This window comes from Neoarius graeffei, chromosome 23, assembly GCF_027579695.1.
Source record: "Neoarius graeffei isolate fNeoGra1 chromosome 23, fNeoGra1.pri, whole genome shotgun sequence".
Taxonomy (NCBI): domain Eukaryota; kingdom Metazoa; phylum Chordata; class Actinopteri; order Siluriformes; family Ariidae; genus Neoarius; species Neoarius graeffei.
The window spans coordinates 55,419,520-55,439,866 of NC_083591.1; the positions used below are offsets into that span (position 1 = coordinate 55,419,520).

Genomic DNA, 20,347 nt, shown 5'->3' on the forward strand with positions numbered 1-20,347 from the left:
GTGAACATCTCTGTTGATCCAAAGCCGAGACAAAGGCAGAATTGAAAAACAGGCAGTGGTGGACTGAGGCACAGACAGGATATCAGAGGGAATACAATACTCACAGTCCAAAAACACAAACAGGGTCAAAACCAGAAAAGCGATACGAAATACAATGCTTGGTAATGTTAGACGCAGGGTCCAGAGTGTATACAGAGTGCAAAGTCTGTGTGTTACTGACAGTCCTTATATGTTTGCGCTGTGATTGCACTCTAATCAGGAACAGGTGCATGGTAATTAGTCCTAATGGAGCTGAGAGATGTAACCAGACAACTGTTTGATATTAGATGGTAACTATATAGTAGTAATGTGAAGTGAAAGCACTGGTTCACTGCTACCAGGCACCCAGCAGAGTCACACCATAATAAATGTGGTGGTGGTGTTTCTGGCGCATGGCATGCAGCGTCAAAGAAAGGAATAAATATGTATTCATAACTGCAATGTGTATCTCATTATTGGTCTCACTGTCAAGACAATGCAGTGATTTATTGACGTGAAATAAATGACATGACACAATTCAATGGTTCATACAGTATGGTTTAATATTATTATTATTCTAATCAGGTTGATTTTTGGCCCTTGCTCACATTTAGCTCCAGGACCCAGGTTCTGAAAAGAATCCACTCTTCAGATAATATCTCCTGGTCCTATTGTGGTTTTTTGTTGACATTACTTTAGAAGTGCTTTAAATTCGTAAGCTCAGTCCCGTCCAACAAGTGACACCCAAATAATTGCTTGTATTTTTAGCTGCAGCTTTCTGCAGGATGTTAATTTGTGATGATGTCAGCTCCTCTTCTTCATCAGCATTATGCTCGCTGCTTACTGCCCTGGAGTGTTGTATTACAGCTGTCTTTAAAGCGATCCAGAGCTATATGTAGCAGAGCGGAGATGTTAGACCTGTCTTAGTAGCTATATTTAACAGAAGCACAAAGCTACAGTCGATATCTTGTGCATGGTTCCTCCGACTCAGCTTTCCTATCCTGCTGTGGCTATTTTACTTTCCAGCTGATTCATTCAAATCTTTACATCATGTTGGATTTGATAGAATAATGTGCTGGAAATATAATCTTTAACTCCTGTGTACTGTTGGGGTTTGGGGTTTATGTCGCAGGTATGCTGGATGCTGAGTCATAGTAGACCTGAGAGGAAATTATTATTATTATTATTATTATTATTATTATTATTATTATTATTATTATTATTATCGATAGCCACTAACATTTCAGAATCATAAACTAGATAGAGACTGTGACTAAAATCACAGTAATTTGCAATAGCTATGACAAAGCGGAACATCTGGTCACCGTACCTGTCAGGGATGGGTAGAGATGAATGTATGTGCAGAAGATATTTATTAAGAAAAGTGCAACAGTCCAAATCAACAGGCATAAATCAGAAACGATAAACAAGCAGTAGGTCGGGCGAGGCACAAACAGAATATCATGGACACAGACAAAGGCGGGATCAAAGGACTAGGAACAGGAAGTAGGAATTTGGAAACCAGGAAGTCAACGGCTCGATAATGTGGCTAAACAAGTCAATACTTCGCAACCTGAGTTAGACTTTGGCATCCTTATATATGCGCGTTGATTGCGTCCTAATCCAGTGTCGGTGTGAGTCATTAGCAGTGCGCGCATGTGAATCAGTTCGAGAATTAGCCAATGTGTGCGGGTGTGACAGTACCCTATAGATCCGGAATGGTAAGAGCTAGAGAAGGACGCCTATTGAGGAAACGTTGTGTCCTGCTGCCCTGAACAAAATCTAAAAAACTGATTGAAAAAAATCATGAAAATTGGCAGAGTTATGAGTGATTGAAAAAAATCCCATTTTTCATAGATCATTCTGGATCAGTGATCCGGATAAGCACCAAAAGTCATAGCACCGTAATTCAGCCCAGAGGTATTCTTCATGTGAAATTTGATGATGATTGGTTGAAAACTGAGGGAGAAATAGCGTCCTAAAAAATGTTAGTAGAATAATAATAATAAGAAGAAGAAGAAGAAGAAAGTAGAAAGATCCTGATTGAGAGTAACAATTTGCCCTACCACTGCTAGCTGAAATTAATTATAGCACTAAATTAAATTATTTTTAAACACAATCAAAAGTAAATTTCCGACTAAAAGTGAAACCATCCTTAAAATAAAACCTTATGAAGCTACAGGAAAAAATGTAACATAAACTGAGATGTACACGATTTTCTGTTTACCGCAAATGTAGTTCGGAACTTTCGAAATTGACGAAAGAGTCGTATGAGCCGAAACATTTAAATGTGTTAACATCAAAACAAAATATTTTAACAGGAAAGACAGCGGAGTCCATATTTCACGTGAGCAAAGTTGCAAGTTGTGCATTTATTTTGTGTAGCGTTTTTACAAAAAAGTACAAAATATAGGGCGGAGTTAATGCAAATCAATTTATTTTGCATATGCAATGTGATTCACGGAATCGAAGACATTTCAGGAACAAATTTGCGTGTCAATGAGCAGGTATTAAATTTGTGGAACATCGTTTTTGCAAGTCAAAGTTGAATTAAAACCACTAAGTCTGAATGTTAAGAAAGTTAAACCTTTGTCTCAAAACAATATCGGAAAATATCAGTTGCGCTTAAATCATCATTTGTTTCGCTGCTGAACAACAGTTTCATCAGTTGAATCAGATGCGAATGTTTGGGAAGCTATTTAAAAAAAAAAAGATTTCCAATGACCGATTTTCAGTGCTGGTTAACGATCATATTGTTAGCTTTGTAACTCCAGTCATTTTAACATCGCAAAGATGCTGTTCTTGACATGAACAAGGTGAAAAGAGAATCGGGTGGATTCCCGAACATGGTGCAGGGTTTGTGTTGACTGATCATCACTGAGAGGGTTTGGATTTATTGGAAATCCTGTGCTGGGTGATGAACAGGACAAGAAGTGAAGGTTAATCATCGATGATGGCAGCCTGAGTGCACTCGAGTACAGATGAATGACTCTGATGGAGGGTGGTTGTGCCATTGCCGCTGCGTGAGGCCTTTTCATCAAAAATAGAGCAAAGACAGAAGACCAATCATCCGTACTCTGTAGGGTGGAAAACGGAATCGCTGATTTAACTTTGATGAAGTCCAGTGTGCCATTTCTTCAAAATGCGAATGGCGTGTGAAGAAAACGGTAAACCTCTCAGAAAGACGCAACACTCCTCTTTATTCCGCGACAAAATTCTGAGTCTGTTAATGTGATTAAGTAAGATTTCTCATCATAGCTGGTGTTTGAGAAGCAGTTTTTTAAAGCTGGCCTTGGACCAGTTGGTCTGTTTGGCGCAGAACAAAATGGGAGGAATTATAAGGTGAACGTTTCATAATTTTTTTTTGGAGATATCTCTAAGGTTATGCGCTCATTTTTTTAATTGTGCATTTGATCACCAAGTAAATACTCTCGAAAATGTTAAAATTCTTCACAAATTGTTGACATCTGTTCAGCCACACCCCAAAAACAAATCTCCTCCTTATTTACTGAGCTAGCTGGCCTACTCAGGGATATGTTTAGATTCAGATTTACACTACCGTTCAAAAGTTTGGGGTCACCCAGACAATTTTGTGTTTTCCATGAAAAGTCACACTTTTATTTACCACCATAAGTTGTAAAATGAATCGAAAATATAGTCAAGACATTTTTCTGGCCATTTTGAGCATTTAATCGACCCCACAAATGTGATGCTCCAGAAACTCAATCTGCTCAAAGGAAGGTCAGTTTTATAGCTTCTCTAAAGAGCTCAACTGTTTTCAGCTGTGCTAACATGATTGTACAAGGGTTTTCTAATCATCCATTAGCCTTCTGAGGCAATGAGCAAACACATTGTACCATTAGAACACTGGAGTGATACACTACCGTTCAAAAGTTTGGGGTCACTTTGAAATGTCCTTATTTTTGAAAGAAAAGCACTGTTCTTTTCAATGAAGATCACTTTAAACTAATCAGAAATCCACTCTATACATTGCTAATGTGGTAAATGACTATTCTAGCTGCAAATGTCTGGTTTTTGGTGCAATATCTCCATAGGTGTATAGAGGCCCATTTCCAGCAACTCTCACTCCAGTGTTCTAATGGTACAATGTGTTTGCTCATTGCCTCAGAAGGCTAATGGATGATTAGAAAACCCTTGTACAATCATGTTAGCACAGCTGAAAACAGTTGAGCTCTTTAGAGAAGCTATAAAACTGACCTTCCTTTGAGCAGATTGAGGTGGGGTTTACATTAGACCGTATCAGCGGATCATCAGATTAACGTTTTTAAAACGATTAGGGTGCACACAGCAACACCAATACACGATTTGCGTGCACACAGCAACACCAATACACGGATACGCTCGGCTCCGCAGGCATCCTGCGCTCCAAATCACTCCGCCCTGAACAGCGAGTGCCCTCTGGAGGGTGCGCACTCCGGCCCTGCGCAGCTCACAGAGCGCGCGAGTGAAGTGCACAAGCAGTGATTCGGGACTGAGCCGCTGTGTGTGTGATCCCAGCGCAGATCACTTACCACTTGCAAGTGGAAGGATGGCAAGCCTAAAGACAATCATAAGTACACAATGGGCAGTATTTGCATCAGTATTTGCAGTATTTTCATACTTTTATACTCTTTAATGAAAGGTGATACAAGGCGGAAGTCCGCGCTGTTTTTCAGCAGTCGCGTCACATGACCAACGCCAGCGAATCAGGAAGGTGGATGTCACAGTGACGTTGTCCAATGACGGCGCCAGCTAGAGCTCAGCACAGCGTATCCGCGTATTCTCAATGTTTACACAGCACCGGACCAGACACGGTCTGGATTGAATACGTGGACCCTGGCGGATTCCCGTTTCCCGGCGTTTCCAGGCGTTTTAATGTAAACGGACAGTGCATCTGCGAAGAAAACGAGACAGATACGGTCTAATGTAAACTTGGCCTGAGTTTCTGGAGCATCACATTTGTGGGGTCGATTAAATGCTCAAAATAGCCAGAAAAATGTCTTGACTATATTTTCTATTCATTTTACAACTTATGGTGGGAAATAAAAGTGTGACTTTTCATGGAAAACACAAAATTGTCTGGGTGACCCCAAACTTTTGAACGGTAGTGTACATACTGGAAAGCTCTCCTGAGAACGACATATTGTCCCTTCAGGGGCTGTTTTTTCTGGTTGCATTATTCACACCGCCATTAGGAATGATGAAATGATGTAAGCCAGATTGCTAGCGTGACGTTAACAGGAAATGCTAGCGAAGAGTTTTATATTCCAGATTTCACTTCGACGCATCAAAATCATGGTGTATTTTCTCCATTGCATAAACGTTCAATAAAGCCCAGACTTCACTGTTTTTTCCATTTTTAGCGCTAACATTAATTGCTGTTGTTTCCATGGCTAACGTTTTACACAGATTTTTTTTAATGGTGGTTTCCAGTGATGCATTGGCTCGTGTTCAACCAATCAGTGTACACTTACGTGACTCATGGTTCCTCTTCTGATGGGAGAGAACCTACCCTGAATTAAGAGCTCAAAACAGCATTCTGAGAACTACGATCGTCCTCAGTTCCTGCACTAGGGAGGGACACACACAAAAAAAGAAGGAATGTTCTCCAACAGTTCTAAGAACTATGAAGAAGCTCCTCAGGTCCAAAAGCACTTATATAGAATTTAATTGTAGCCCTCGAGTTGGATTATTGGGGACAATTCAGCCAGAAATGTATTCCAAATGTGCTTGAATAGGCAAGACATTTTACGGGACTTTTTTTTTTTTACTTTGGGACACGATACATCTGAAATTATTCTATCCACATTCACTGGATATGAGCAATCGCGCGCTCTGATTGGCTACTCTACTACAAGGATATCAGCTCATATACCATGAGTAAAGAAAAACAAAATGGCAGAGCGTGTTGCTGAACCAACCAAGGACGAAATAAAAACTCTACTCAAAAACAACCCCCCCAAAAAAAGCAACAAAATATGGAATGAAAGTATTTGATGGTAAGAACGTATCTCTTTTAAAATAATTTTTCAAGAATTATTATTATCGCATTTTTCACAAATTGTTCCTGTCATTTTGCGGGTTTGTTTACATTCTAAGCGGAAATGATTTTGTCAGACATTTTGTATAAATTTTTTATTTATTGAATTTGCAAAAAATAAAAATGCTCTGTTTCTCAAAATCTAGTGAATGTGGATAGAATAAAACAGTTATTCCACGAAATCGAGTCGCACATGGCTTATGGACAACTCGGTGCTACGTGCCTTGTCAGCTATCAGCTCATGTACGACTTGATTTCGTGGAATAACTGTTAATTGTATTATGATGTCTGCTTTGATATGTTAGTGCCATTTTTTTTTTGATTGTGCATACTGCCATGAAGTTTACACAATATTTTTTTTTTGTAGTTTATTTGGGTTATGCAGTCATCAACCAGTCCGACTTTGTGGTGCAGTCCGACGAAAGTACCTTCATGGGTCAAAATGAGAATCCGAATAAACAGTTGAAAAAAACCTGCTGTTCAGTTACATCCATTTTTTTTCAACTGGAATCATCGCAACTGTCAACTTACACACTTTGCTGTTAGCTTTAGTGACTTTAGACCCCTTTAAAGAGCCTCGCGACAAATTTCACAACTTTTTGAAACAGATTTTAGCGTCACAGCTGCTGAGTTGAAAGAGTGATTTCGCCAATGTGATTCTTTACTCTTTACAATACGTTCAAGTTCAAACTGATGTTACAGAAAAGAATAATTAAAAAAAATATATTTTTTAGCTTTGAAATAAACCCATAGAATTAAAGTGACCAGTCAAAGATTATCGAAGTGGGCTTTGAGGGAAGGCTTAGCAAGGGTGCACTCATCTGATAAAGTGATGACAGATGTGCAGATGTGCCTGAGGACTGAACATGATTTTAACTTAATAGAGCAGAAGTCAACTCTGTTCACTCTGTTCTTGGGCTCAAAAAAAGGAAGTAAAGCAAATACAGATAGTGGCGTATGTAATGAGAGGACAGAAACACACACACACACACGGAGACGTTGATTGACACACTGGGTGTTGGAGAAAAATGAATGAGTGGACAATGAAGAAAATAAAGTCTCTAGACTTTCAGGAAAACACTGTGGTTGGATGGTTGACGGATTTGTGTCCACATTAGCGTCCTTAGCGTCTCAGCACATAAAATCAACAGCAGTGTGAATTTAGTCTTAGAGTGAACTTCAGAATTATTGGCATCCTTCATGAAAATGAGAGCTATTTTCCCCTTCGCCAATGACGTTACGTTTTCAGTGCAGTTTATTTGCCTGTAAGCAGGATTGCACAAGACCTGATGTCCATGAACCTTGGTGGAATGGTGTAGCATGGGCCAAGGAAGAACCCATTACATTTTGGAGCAGATTCGAACCACAGGGCGGCTCCACGATCTTCATTTCACTTTCGCTATAATGTTATAAGATACGGCATTTGGTCTTGCCGGAGGTCTGCGTTCTCCGAGTTCCCTTCTAGTTATTATATTATTTTTGTTTTGTTGTTGGAGGAAACTGAAAAATCCAGACAAAGCACACACAGAAACAGAGAGAACATACATGCAAAGTCCACACAGTTTATCAGGTTTCTGCACACTTTAGTAAAATTTGGCACCTCAGAGCTTTTAAAACGAGGTGAATTCTGGAAGCCAGTGTAAAAAAAGCAGAGTTTCGATGCGCTGTGCTCATTTCTCTTTCTCTCTCACACCTTGACTTCCTTTGCCACTCAGATGATCTGTCTTTTTCTGTTTGTGATCTCTGTTTTCACTGATTTATTTATTGATTTTTAAATAAAAAGGGCTTCATGGCAGCATTTTGAATGAGCCGGAGGGGTCTAATAATCTCTTTGGGAAAATACTAAAGATTAGATTAGATTAGATTAGATTAGATTAGATTAGATTAGATTAGATTAGATTAGATTAGATTAGATTAGATTAGATTAGATTAGATTAGATTAGATAAAACTTTATTGATCCCTTTGGGTGGGTTCCCTCAGGGAAATTAAGATTCCAGCAGCATCATTACAGATAAACAGAGAAAAGAAATAGAGAAAACGTCTAGATAAATTAAAATAAATTAAGTATTTACATATACAAATATAAAAGAATAAGATATGGGGAAGAGAGGAAGGGGGAAGAAGTGGGGTTAGGGTAAGTGTGTGTGTGGGGGGGGGAGCAGGAAAGATATTGCACTTTATATTGCACATTATATTGCACATTGTCCGGTATTGCTTATTGTTAGGCTAGGCTACTGCTCCTTCCCGTCCTCTGTCCTCCTGTTACCCCTCCTCCCCCCCAGAGAGGAGTTGTACAGTCTGATGGTGTGAGGGACAAAGGAGTTTTTAAGTCTGTTCGTCCTGCACTTGGGAAGGAGCATTCTGTCACTGAACAGGCTCCTCTGGTTGCTGATGACGGTGTGCAGAGGTTGACTGGCATTGTCCATGATGTTCAATAGTTTGCCCATAGACCTCTTCTCTGCCACCGTCACCAGAGAGTCCAGCTTCATGCCGACCACAGAGCCGGCCTGCCTGATCAGTTTGTCCAGCCTGGATGTGTCCTTCTTGGATGTGCTGCCCCCCCAGCACACCACGGTGTAAAACAGGACACTGGCGACCACAGACTGATAGAACATCCACAGGAGTTTCCTGCAGATGTTAAAGGACCGCAGCCTCCTCAGGAAGTATAGCCTGCTCTGTACCTTCCTGTATAAGTGATTGGTGTTGCAAGTCCAGTCCAGCTTGCTGTCCAGCCACAGCCCGAGGTACTTGTAGGAATCCACAGCCTCCACCTCGACTCCCTCAATCAGAACTGGTCGTGACCTTGGTCTGGACCTCCCAAAGTCAATGATCAGCTCCTTGGTCTTCGAGGAGTTGAGCTGCAGATGGTTCCTGTTGCACCACACAGCAAAGTCCCTCACCAGGCTCCTATACTCCTCCTCTCTGCCGTCACTGATACACCCAACGATGGCTGTGTCATCGGCAAACTTCTGAATGTGACACAGCTCCGAGTTGTAGCAGAAGTCCACGGTGTACAGGGTGAAGAAAAGAGGGGCCAGCACCGTGCCCTGAGGTGCTCTGGTGCTGCTAATCACAGTGTCAGACGTGATGTCCTTCAGCCTGACGTACTGCGGCCTGTCAGTGAGGTAGCTGGAGATCCAGGTGACCAGGCAGGGGTCCACTCACATCCTGTTCAGTTTGTCCTGAAGCAGTAGGGGCTGGATGGTGTTGAAGGCACTCGAGAAGTCCAAGAAGAGGATCCTCACTGTGCCATTTCCCTTATCCAGATGTGAGTGGGCTCGATGTAGCAGGTAGAGGATGGCGTCTTCCACACCAACACCTGCCCGGTACGCAAACCAAAGACAGTCCTGGGCATGTTGTACCTGGGGTTTGAGGAGGCTGAGGAAGAGCCGCTCCAACGTCTTCATCAGATGTGAAGTGAGTGCCACCGGTCGGAAGTCGTTCAGCTCGCTGGGCTGATTCTTTTTGGGAACTGGAACGATACATGATGTCTTCCAGAGGGTTGGCACTCTCCCCAGCTGCAGGCTGAGGTTGAAGATGCGTTGGAGTGGTTCACCCAGTTCAGCAGTGCAGGTCTTCAGTAGTCGTGGACACACCTTGTCCGGGCCTGCTGCTTTCCTGGGGTGAAGCTTCCTCAGTTGACCTCTGACCTGGTCTGCAGTAATGCATGGAGGAGTCTGTGTTGAGGTGGGGGAGGAGGGGGCTGCTGTGATGACTGGGGGGAGGTGTGTTGAGGGAAGAAGGAGAGATGGCTGCGGAGAGGGTGGGGGGGACGTGGGCTGGTTGAACCGATTGAAGAAATCAATTAAAGATTAAAGAGAATTATTCAAGGTTTTTTATTTATTTATTTATTTATTTATTTATTTATTTTAAAGGGAAGCTGTTTCAGGATTTCATTGTTGACACTATTGTATCATTGTGAGGACATTTGGTTCGTTTTGGTCCTCACATAGGGCTAAATATGTGTACACACACACACATACACACACACACACACACGTACACACTTAGCATGCAGGGTCACTGGTAATGATAATCCTGTCTCTCAGCACTTGCAGGCTATCTATATTCAGTAAATGACTGTAAATAGCTCAGGTTATGAACTATAATGAATCTGGACCGAGCCATTTCACACACACACACACACACACACACACACACACACACACACACACACACACAGAGTATGCAATCTGAATATTAGTTGTGCAATCCAGCCATAAATGTGATATTGGATCTCGTCCCCTGTGGAACATGAAGTGATCTCTGACCTTTTGACTTTGCAGCATAAACACAGCGCTAATCGCTAATGTTCCTGCATTAACACAATCGTAGTGCTGCGTGTATGAGGCCTGGTGTTTTGTTAATGGGAAAGACAGCGTCAACTGACCAGATACACAAGCAAATTTATCACAAGTGATGGTCTCACGTAACAAGAGTCGCCTCCTTCGAATGGCAAGATTTTCTACACACGAGAACAATTACAATGGCTTGAGGCTTCAAATTGAATATACAAGAATAAGAGAATAGAATAAGAGAACACCTGTGCATGAAAACTATTAACGTGGGGAGACTGCTGCACGACAGCCACCACGCATACTTTGCAAAATGGGGGCTCGTATCCAATGGCAAGGAGAACCAAGACGATTTGGAGTCACCATTTGCTGCAGCCCTCATCCACCATTGCAGCCAGCAGAGTTGCTGCCCATCTACTGCCTGCTCCGCTGTTGGGGTCTTAAGGCAGAACTGCCGCTGGGTTGACTGACAGGACTACCATGTTGCCGGAACTGCTGCCGGGTTGACCAGACAGAACCCTCAGGGGGGTGAAGTGATCTAGGCCGTATCCCTGGCCAAGGGAGGCCAAGGGTGTGCTAACACTTGCCAAAGGTGTCCACCCAGGCTAGTGGAGGGAAGGAGGCACCTTGCATCTCTATTCTGCCACTGCCCTAGAATATACAGTACATTTAAGGAAAAGATACAAAATGGACAAGATGTGCACATTTATTTATTTATCTATTTCATCATCATCATCATCATCATCATCATCATCATCATCAGGTCTTCCCACATGGCTCACTCATGACCTTGGGACCCTCCTGACTAAATCTTGCAAGTAGTCCTTTCTCTTTAGCCTGTTGTGCATCAACACCAGACAGTGACTCAACTCTACTCCATAGCCTCCTTAGGGCCCTCAGGTTTGTCAAATAAGACCTGTTTTTGCACGGCACTGTTATCCAACCTACCCACGTGGTCAAGACACTTCAAATATTGCACGTAACAGAAGTCACGGATCGGTAGTGTGTTTATTACATCATCTTAAAACTCCAGTCCATGCTTCCCTCAACCTCAGCTTTCAGGTTCACATTCTTTCTTCATTCTGTATGGCTAGGTGCATTCCAACATTCAAATCCTCCTCAAACCATTTTCCTTAACTTCAGCTTTGTTGAGCTCATACTGTGAGAGTTCCCAGGGCTCTCAGAACACTGTAGAGGAGTCATGACCGTGCACATGTGATTAGAAATTTTGCTCGAGTTGCCAGCCGCATGTGCTTGTCGGTCAGAACATGTTTCAGTTCGTTCCGTTTCTGGAAAACAGAACCGCTTCTTGTATGAAAGGATTGCGGGATGTTTACAGAGTTTATAACGGTATATCCAAGGTACTTGAAGCTCCTGACATTTTTTTTAATTCTTATTTTTCCAAGAGTGATCAAACTCTCCTGGTCCATCAATTCTTCATCAGCATTGAAAACCACTGTTTCGGTCTGTCTTATCATATGACATCTACATTCCAAATCGTTTAAAATTTATTTGTGTGATGGTCTGGGAAAAGCCATCGAATGGCTCAGGAGACTGTAAATAAAGGCAGGTATAATGATAGACAGCTTTCATAGGCATGCTTATTATTTTTTCTTTTATTTCTTACACATAAGCTTAAATGATGCTCATCAGATTCCACCACCATTATCAAGTTTGCCAACGACACTGTTGTCGTAAGCCTGATCTCAGATAACAGTGAGGAGGCCTACCTGGAAGAAGTCAGAAACCTGGAGATCTGGTGCCAGGACAACAACCTCCTCCTAAACATCAGCAAGACAAAGGAGCTGATCGTGGACTTCTGCACAAAGCAGGAGAAGAACTACAAGCCCCTCAACATCAACAGGACCTCAGTAGAGAGAGTGGACAGCTTTTGGTACCTGGGCATTCACATCACGCAAGACCTGTCATGGTCCTGCCACATCACTGCCCTGGTTAAGAAGGCCCATCAGCATCTTTTCCATCTAAGATGTCTCAGAGACTTCTGTCTTCCACCGAGGGTGCTGAGGAACTTTTAGTCCTGTACCATCGAGAACATCCTGACAGGAAATATCTCCACCTGGTTTGGGAACAGCACCAAGCAGGACAGACGGGCTCTCCAGAGAGTGGTGCGATCAGCCGAGCACATCATCCACACCAAGCTCCCCGACCTGGAATCTATTTACACCAAGTGGTGCTGGACCAAAGCCAGGAAGATAATGAAGGATCTCAGCCATTCCAACCATGACCTCAGCTCTTCTCTGCTGAGGTCAGGGAAGCACTTTCGCTCCCTTAAGGCCAACACGGAGAAAATGAAGGGGAGCTTCTTCCCTCAGGCCATTCGGGCTCTTAATCAGGACAATAACGACAAAAACAGACAACTACTAGGTATCGTCACCACTTCACCCTCATCTCCCCATCTCTTACACGTCTTCATATCATTTCATCTGACTAAAGTACAATATATGTATACATATTCTGTATATTGTGTATATTTTGCACAACACTCCATCACATTTTTATTTTTTTATTCTATTTATTGCATTCTATTTTACTCCCTTTCCTTTTTGTTACACCCCTAAACTATCTTCATGATCTATGGAGCATTTCACTGCATCTTGGACTCTGTATGATTGTCAAGTCAAGTCAAGTCAACTTTATTGTCAAATATGCTATACATGCTCGACATACAGCACAGATGAAATATCAGTCCTCTCTGACCCATGGTGCAAACAGGCAATGCAATAAATAAAAATAGAATAATTGAAAAAAACAAACAATATAAACAGTATAAACACTCTAGATAGGAACTAGACATAGACTAAACACTCAAACAATATAAACAGTATAAATAAACAGTATAAACACTAGATAACAACAAGACAGACTAAACACTCAAACAGACAATATAAACAGTATAAACACTCTAGATATGAACTAGACTAAACACTCACACACACACACACACACACACACACACACACACACACACACACACACACACACACACACACACACACAAATTGGTACAAATAACCAAACAGTCAAGGGCACTTGAGGTATAGCAGGTAAACATGAAATAAGCAGAATAAACAAACTAGCAGCTGTTAAGGTGAGGTAGTGCGGAATAGTGCAAATGGGCGAGGTAAAGTGAGATGTGCGGTCCCTGAGTTCAGTGTGTTAATGAACGATGAGATGTATGTATGTGTGTGTGTGTGTGTTGGGGGGGGGGGGGGGGGAACTGTAAGGGTGACATGTCAGATGCTGAAGGGGGGTGTGCGATCAGAATCTGTGGCAGGGGGCAGAGGGGTGAGGAGGGGCAGAACAGGGAGAGAGTTGAGCCTCCTGACCGCCTGGTGAAAGAAACTGTTCTTGAGCCTGCTGGTTTTGGCCCGGAGACTCCGCAGTCTCCTCCCCGACGGCAGCAGGCTGAAGAGGCTGTGAGATGGGTGGGTGGGTGGGGTCACCTGCAATCCTGATGGCTTTGCGGGTGAGGCGGGAGTTATAGATATCCATAAGAGAAGGGAGAGAGACACCAATGATCTTCTCAGCTGCTCTCACGATGCACTGCAGAGTCTTGCAGCAGGACACGGTGCAGGCGCCGTACCACACAGTGATGCAGCTGGTCAGGATGTTCTCGATGGTGCCTCTGTAGAATGTGTGCATGATGGGGGCCGGGACTCTTGCTCTCCTCAGTTTGCGGAGGAAGTACAGACGCTGTTGGGCTTTTCTGGCCAGTGATGCGGTGTTGTTGTTCCAGGACAGGTCTTCAGAGATGTGCACACCCAGAAACTTGGTGCTGCTCACCCTCTCCACTGCAGCACCGTCGATAGATAGTGGAGCATGCTGGGTGTGCTCTCTCCTGAAGTCCACAACAATCTCCTTCGTCTTCTCCACGTTCAGACGGAGATTGTTGTCCTTGCACCACATGGCCAAGCGGCTCACCTCACTCCTGTAGATTGTCTCATCGCCGTTGTTGATGAGACCCACCACAGTCGTGTCATCCGCAAACTTGTGTGTGTGACAAATAAATTTGAATTTGAAATGTCACTGAAATCAGTAAAGGTGCATGTCTTTCAGTGGAAATGGAAAGAAAGATTTAAATGGAATTTTCTCCCGTTTTACTTTGCAGATCTGAAATACTTCTGGTTAACGAATATGCAACAACAACAAAAAAAGGAATGGAATAGATTTCCGTTCAGTTTCCAAAGGGGTATATATACGAGAGGGTACTTCAAAAAGTTCTTGACCTCACCTGGAAACGAGGGGCGTAACTCCCATTTTGAAGCATAACCATATACTATAAGGCCTTATATCACTGTCCACAAAAACTCGAATGAAAGAAGCAATCAAAAAAAAAGGAAAGGAAAGAAAGCTTCGAGCTGGCGTGCTGTTGCTCTAGGACGATGCGCCCGCCCACACAGCACAAGAGGCAGGGCCAGAAACAGCCAAATGTGGCTTTGAACTGTTGCCCCGTGCACCTTACTCACCCGACCTAGCACCGTCTGACCTTCTATCTGTTTCCCAAACTGAAATCCCACTCGCATGATCATGGTTTCAGAGTGATGATGATGAAATCATCCATGTTATTGAGGAGGATCCATGCTGGAGGCTCAAGATGTGACCTTCTTCTGCGAATGGATAGCGAAGCTTGAACATCGGTGGACCGAGTGCATTGAAGTTAAAGGAGACTATGTAGAAAAATAATGCAAGAACAATCTTTCTCCTGGCTGAGAACTTTTTGAAGTACCCTCGTAGTAGAAAATACTTAAATTACACAATGTGTAGGGTTTTTCCCAAGCCAGCACATATTTGTGCTTATGTGTAAAACTCAGGGTTCTGTATATGATGTGAGTAAATCAGTTTTTTGGAATTTTTATGCATTTTAAACAAAAAACACTGAAGTAAAAAATAGAGAAATCATAAATGAACTGGAACAAGTGAAAAGCATGTTGAATTGAGTGAAGCAGAATTCACTTCTGGTTGTGGAACATGAACAAGAGACACGTACAGGATTTCTGTATGTTTTCTGATCTTAATTTAGTAGGAAACGTCAAACTCAGAGATTGTTTTTCTGTCTCTTTTCTTTCTTTGACTCTCCAGTCAGACACTGAGTTCTGGGATAAGATGCAGGCCGAGTTGGAGGAGCTCGCGCGACGAAACTGGCTGGAGGACTTGGAGAGTAAAGGCAAGAATCCAGCCAACATTTCGCCCAATGAGACGGTACGATCAGCCAATCGGTACGAGCAGCTGTATGCAGCATGCATAGTTCCATCAGAGGGAGCTGTAGGCCAGCAGGATAGATCTTGTCACGTAACATGATGTTTACAGACATGTACAGTATCTCCAGCTGGGATGCAGGATAGTCGCCATTACACAGTGGGGGGGGGCAAACAAACAAACAAACAAACAAACAAAAGCCCGAGCTTGTCATGTCAGGTGCACGTGTTCAATGCTTTTTTGTGTCAGCAGAATGAAACACAACGGATCCAAAACTGCATTATCATTTCAAAGGTTATAGACTGCAGATGTCAGCTAATGCTTCCTCTCATCTAAAATTCTCTCTCATCACAGGGTGTGTGTGCATGTATGCGTGTGTGTGTGTGTGTGAGACCAGATGGCAAAAAAATGTTGAACACAAAGCAATCACAAGCTTAAACTCAGACATCTGTTTGGCTGGTGGTTATGGTTTTGTCAAAATTACAGAGTAGAGCTTGTATCTTTTCATGGAGATGTATTTTAATAAGACTGAAATTCGGCCAAGGTCCCAAAAAATGTTCGTCTTATTCATCTTTCTTATCTTAAAGCGGCAATTTGTCATTTATTTAGTGTTTAAAGTAGATCTAATAGACCTGTACTAAACATAATTTCAAATATGTTTGATGTGTAATATTGCGTTCGATGTATGGAATGAGAAATTTGAATCTTTAAGTCTTTATTTGTACTTCTAAGTGAATTTTTTTTGTAGTTATAATTACATCAAATATAAATTTCATTCTATGGCTTGAATTTGTGCACAAGATTTCAAATTCAATTTTATAACATTCAGGTGTAGTTCAACCCTTGGGATCAGTTCAACTTATTCACACACAATATATAATAAGATGACAAGAAAATTTACTAAAAAGCTTATTACAATTTATATACACATACATACACAGTGGTGCTTGAAAGTTTGTGAACCCTTTAGAATTTTCTATATTTCTGCATAAATATGACCGAAAACATCATCAGATTTTCACACAAGTCCTAAAAGTAGATAAAGAGAACCCAGTTAAACAAATGAGACAAAAATATTATACTTGGTCATTTATTTATTGAGGAAAATGATCCAATATTACATATCTGTGAGTGGCAAAAGTATGTGAACCTTTGCTTTCAGTATCTGGTGTGACCCCCTTGTGCAGCAATAACTGCAACTAAACGTTTGCGGTAACTGTTGATCAGTCCTGCACACCGGCTTGGAGGAATTTTAGCCCATTCCTCCGTACAGAACAGCTTCAACTCTGGGATGTTGGTGGGTTTCCCCACATGAACTGCTCGCTTCAGGTCCTTCCACAACATTTCGATTGGATTAAGGTCAGGACTTTGACTTGGCCATTCCAAAACATTAACTTCATTTTTCTTTAACTGTTCTTTGGTAGAATGACTTGTGTGCACAGGGTCATTGTCTTGCTGCATGACCCACCTTCTCTTGAGATTCAGTTCATGGACAGATGTCCTGACCTTTTCCTTTAGAATTCGCTGGTATAATTCAGAATTCATTGTTCCATCAATGATGGCAAGCCGCCCTGGCTCAGATGCAGAAAAACAGGCCCAAACCATGATACTACCACCACCATGTTTCACAGACGGGATAAGGTTCTTATGCTGGAATGCAGTGTTTTCCTTTCGACAAACATAACGCTTCTCATTCAAAACAAAAAGTTCTATTTTGGTCTCATCTGACCACAAAACATTTTTTTCCAATAGCCTTCTGGCTTGTCCATGTGATCTTTAGCAAACTGCAGATGAGCAGCAATGTTCTTTTTGAAGAGCAGTGGCTTTCTCCTTGCAACCCTGCCACACACACCATTGTTGTTCAGTGTTCTCCTGATGGTGGACTCATGAACATTAACATTAGCCAATGTGAGAGAGGCCTTCAGTTGCTTAGAAGTTACCCTGGGGTCCTTTGTGACCTCGCCGACTATTACACGCCTTGCTCTTGGAGTTATCTTTGTTAGTCCACCACTCCTGGGGAGGGTAACAATGGTCTTGAATTTCCTCCATTTGTACACAGTCTGTCTGAATGTGGATTGGTGGAGTCCAAACTCTTTAGAGATGGTTTTGTAACCTTTTCCAGCCTGATGAGCATCAGCAACGCTTTTTCTGAGGTCCTCAGAAATCTCCTTTGTTCATGCCATGATACACTTCCACAAACATGTGTTGTGAAGATCAGACTTTGATAGATCCCTGTTCTTTAAATAAAACAGGGTGCCCACTCACACCTGATTGTCATCCCATTGATTGAAAACACCTGACTCTAATTTCACCTTCAAATTAACTGCTAATCCTAGAGGTTCACATACTTTTGCCACTCACAGATATGTAATATTGGATCATTTTCCTCAATAAATAAATGACCAAGTATAATATTTTTGTCTCATTTGTTTAACTGGGTTCTCTTTATCTACTTTTAGGACTTGTGTGAAAATCTGATGATGTTTTCGGTCATATTTACGCAGAAATGTAGAAAATTCTAAAGGGTTCACAAACTTTCAAGCACCACTGTAAGTATTTGTCAATATAGACTCCTAAATACTTGATATAATCCTTTTGTGATACAGGTTTGTTATACAGATTTAACAGAAATACAAGTCAGTTTGATGAAATTACAAAATGACAACGCTACAAAACCTCACTTACAAAATCAAATAAAGGCATAAAAATGAAAATGCGTATTTGTAAACCTTTAAATTCAGATTTCTGTCCACATCTGGATCTCATAAGGCATCTGTTTACTTTTTTTTAGGGGGAGGGGGCACAGAAACAGGCCCTGCCTCTAGCTGGAACAGACCTGATAAACCCCACCCCTTTTCCTTAAAAGGCAACTCAGAGATTCCACATAGTTTTAACACAGAGTGTGTTTTAGGTTTTAATTGCTTTTACAGTTTAATTGCATTCAGAAGTTTACATACAGGGACATGGTTGTCATGGCGATATTGTGTTTCAGTGATTTGGGGTTTTCTGAAATCAAGACAAGGTTAAAATCATACATACACGGTCAAATATTTACATACGCCCACTTAGATTATTAATTCGGTCATGCTGAAAGTTCTAAAATGTCTTTAAGTTGCCAAAGCGAAGGCCTCTTAACTTCCTGTTAGTGATCATGATTGACTACAGCTGGTAGCTTCCCTGTGCACAACATAAAAAGGGTTTGTTTGTTTGTTTGTTTGTTTGTTTGTTTGTTTGTTTGTTTGTTTGTTTGTTTGTTTGACACTCACTCATTGGACTGACCAACACTCAGTAGAAAGTCCAAGGAGCTCAGTGCAGATCTGAGAAAGATGATCATAGATTTACACACTCAAGAATGTCTCGTGAAGTTGTTTCTAAACAACTGCAGATTCCAAGATCATCAGTTCAAACAATTGGCGTAAGTTGGAGTTATTGGGAGGTGTAGACACTGAAAAATTGAACCGAACAAAAAAAATTGAATTGAAGATAAATTAAGGAATAAACATTACCAAGGATTGGGAACGTCTTAGGAAAATAGTAGACATTTCAAAAATCGAACTTGAAATCTTTCCTCAGTTCTTTGAGCTCTGTGCCCTTCTCTTCACCACATGCTCTCTCTGAGCATGATTCCAGTTTCCCTGCAATATTAAAGAGCCCAGCATGATCCAATTATCACCACTCTGCCTCAGTACCTTTATTAAAAGAGTAAAAACAGCCCTGCTCTTTAGACATGAGTGTGGAATATCAATCACTAACTCTGTTTTACTACAGGTGTAAAGATTCACTGATACTAATCAATGTTCCAGGCGTAATATTTACACCATGATACAGTGTGCGTCTGTTTAGTTCTGTTGCATTATCATACAGAAATGTTATCAAATGAATTCCCTTTGGCACTGTGCATTTATTTCCAGGAGGCTAATGCTAACGTGATAGATAGACATCACAAGTTATGATAAACGCGGTCTACCTGATGAAGAAAGTCAACAGTTCTCAATCACAAAGCTGTTCTTTCCTACCAAATATTAAAACCTAAGAACTCAGGTCAGAGTTTTTAAAATTTATACCACAGTGCTTTCTATTCTGATTGGTTGGAAGGCATTGATTAATTTTCCATGACTGCAGCTCTGACTGTATTTCTGGCTGCAAGACAAATCACAGTGGATGCTCTCCATTAACAGATTAAAAACCTGTGTAACCACTGATATGGTGACATTTTCTAGAAGGAGATGTTTATTTAAGATTTATGGAAGGAGTCTCCAGTGCCAACACTTTGTAACATCAGAGATAAAGATCTAAATGTAAGTTTTCTGACATCAGGACAGAGGAGTTTACGCTTCACGGTTTCTATGTAACTTGACTTGACAAGCTGCGTTTTTGTGAGCTCATCTGTCCTTCAACGCCTGCACTTGGAAAGTTTTCTCCTCCCAACAGGATGTTCTGAAACCTTGATTGAAAGGTGCCAAATTCCTCTGTGTTGGTTTTAGGGTTACTACTTCCATACGAACAACCCGTATAAAGACTGGCCCAATGCGTTCGAAGAAGGACTGCAGAAATCCAGAGAGGGCGACCTGAACACTGCCGTCCAGCTGCTGGAGGGAGCCATCTTACAGGACCCTCAGGACTCCGAGGTACGGTCACTGGATCTGTTATTACACACCAGAGGCTCTGAAACTCTAACGATCATTCTGATCTTTCTGCATTAGCTCCGTGGTATAAATGCAAATCCTCAAATATGCAGTTTAATTAAATATTGAGCTCATAATCTTTCTCACAAAC

General features: G+C 41.7%; 1 protein-coding gene across 1 annotated transcript in view; it reads left to right on the plus strand.

The window, feature by feature from the left end:
- Positions 1-20,347, plus strand: part of pex5lb (peroxisomal biogenesis factor 5-like b) — a 110,068-nt gene that overhangs the window by 72,213 nt on the left and 17,508 nt on the right. Inside the window, exons 10-11 of the mRNA XM_060905436.1 lie at positions 15,455-15,574; positions 20,056-20,199. Coding sequence (XP_060761419.1) covers positions 15,455-15,574; positions 20,056-20,199 — 264 coding nt within the window. The remainder of the gene's footprint in view (positions 1-15,454; positions 15,575-20,055; positions 20,200-20,347) is intronic.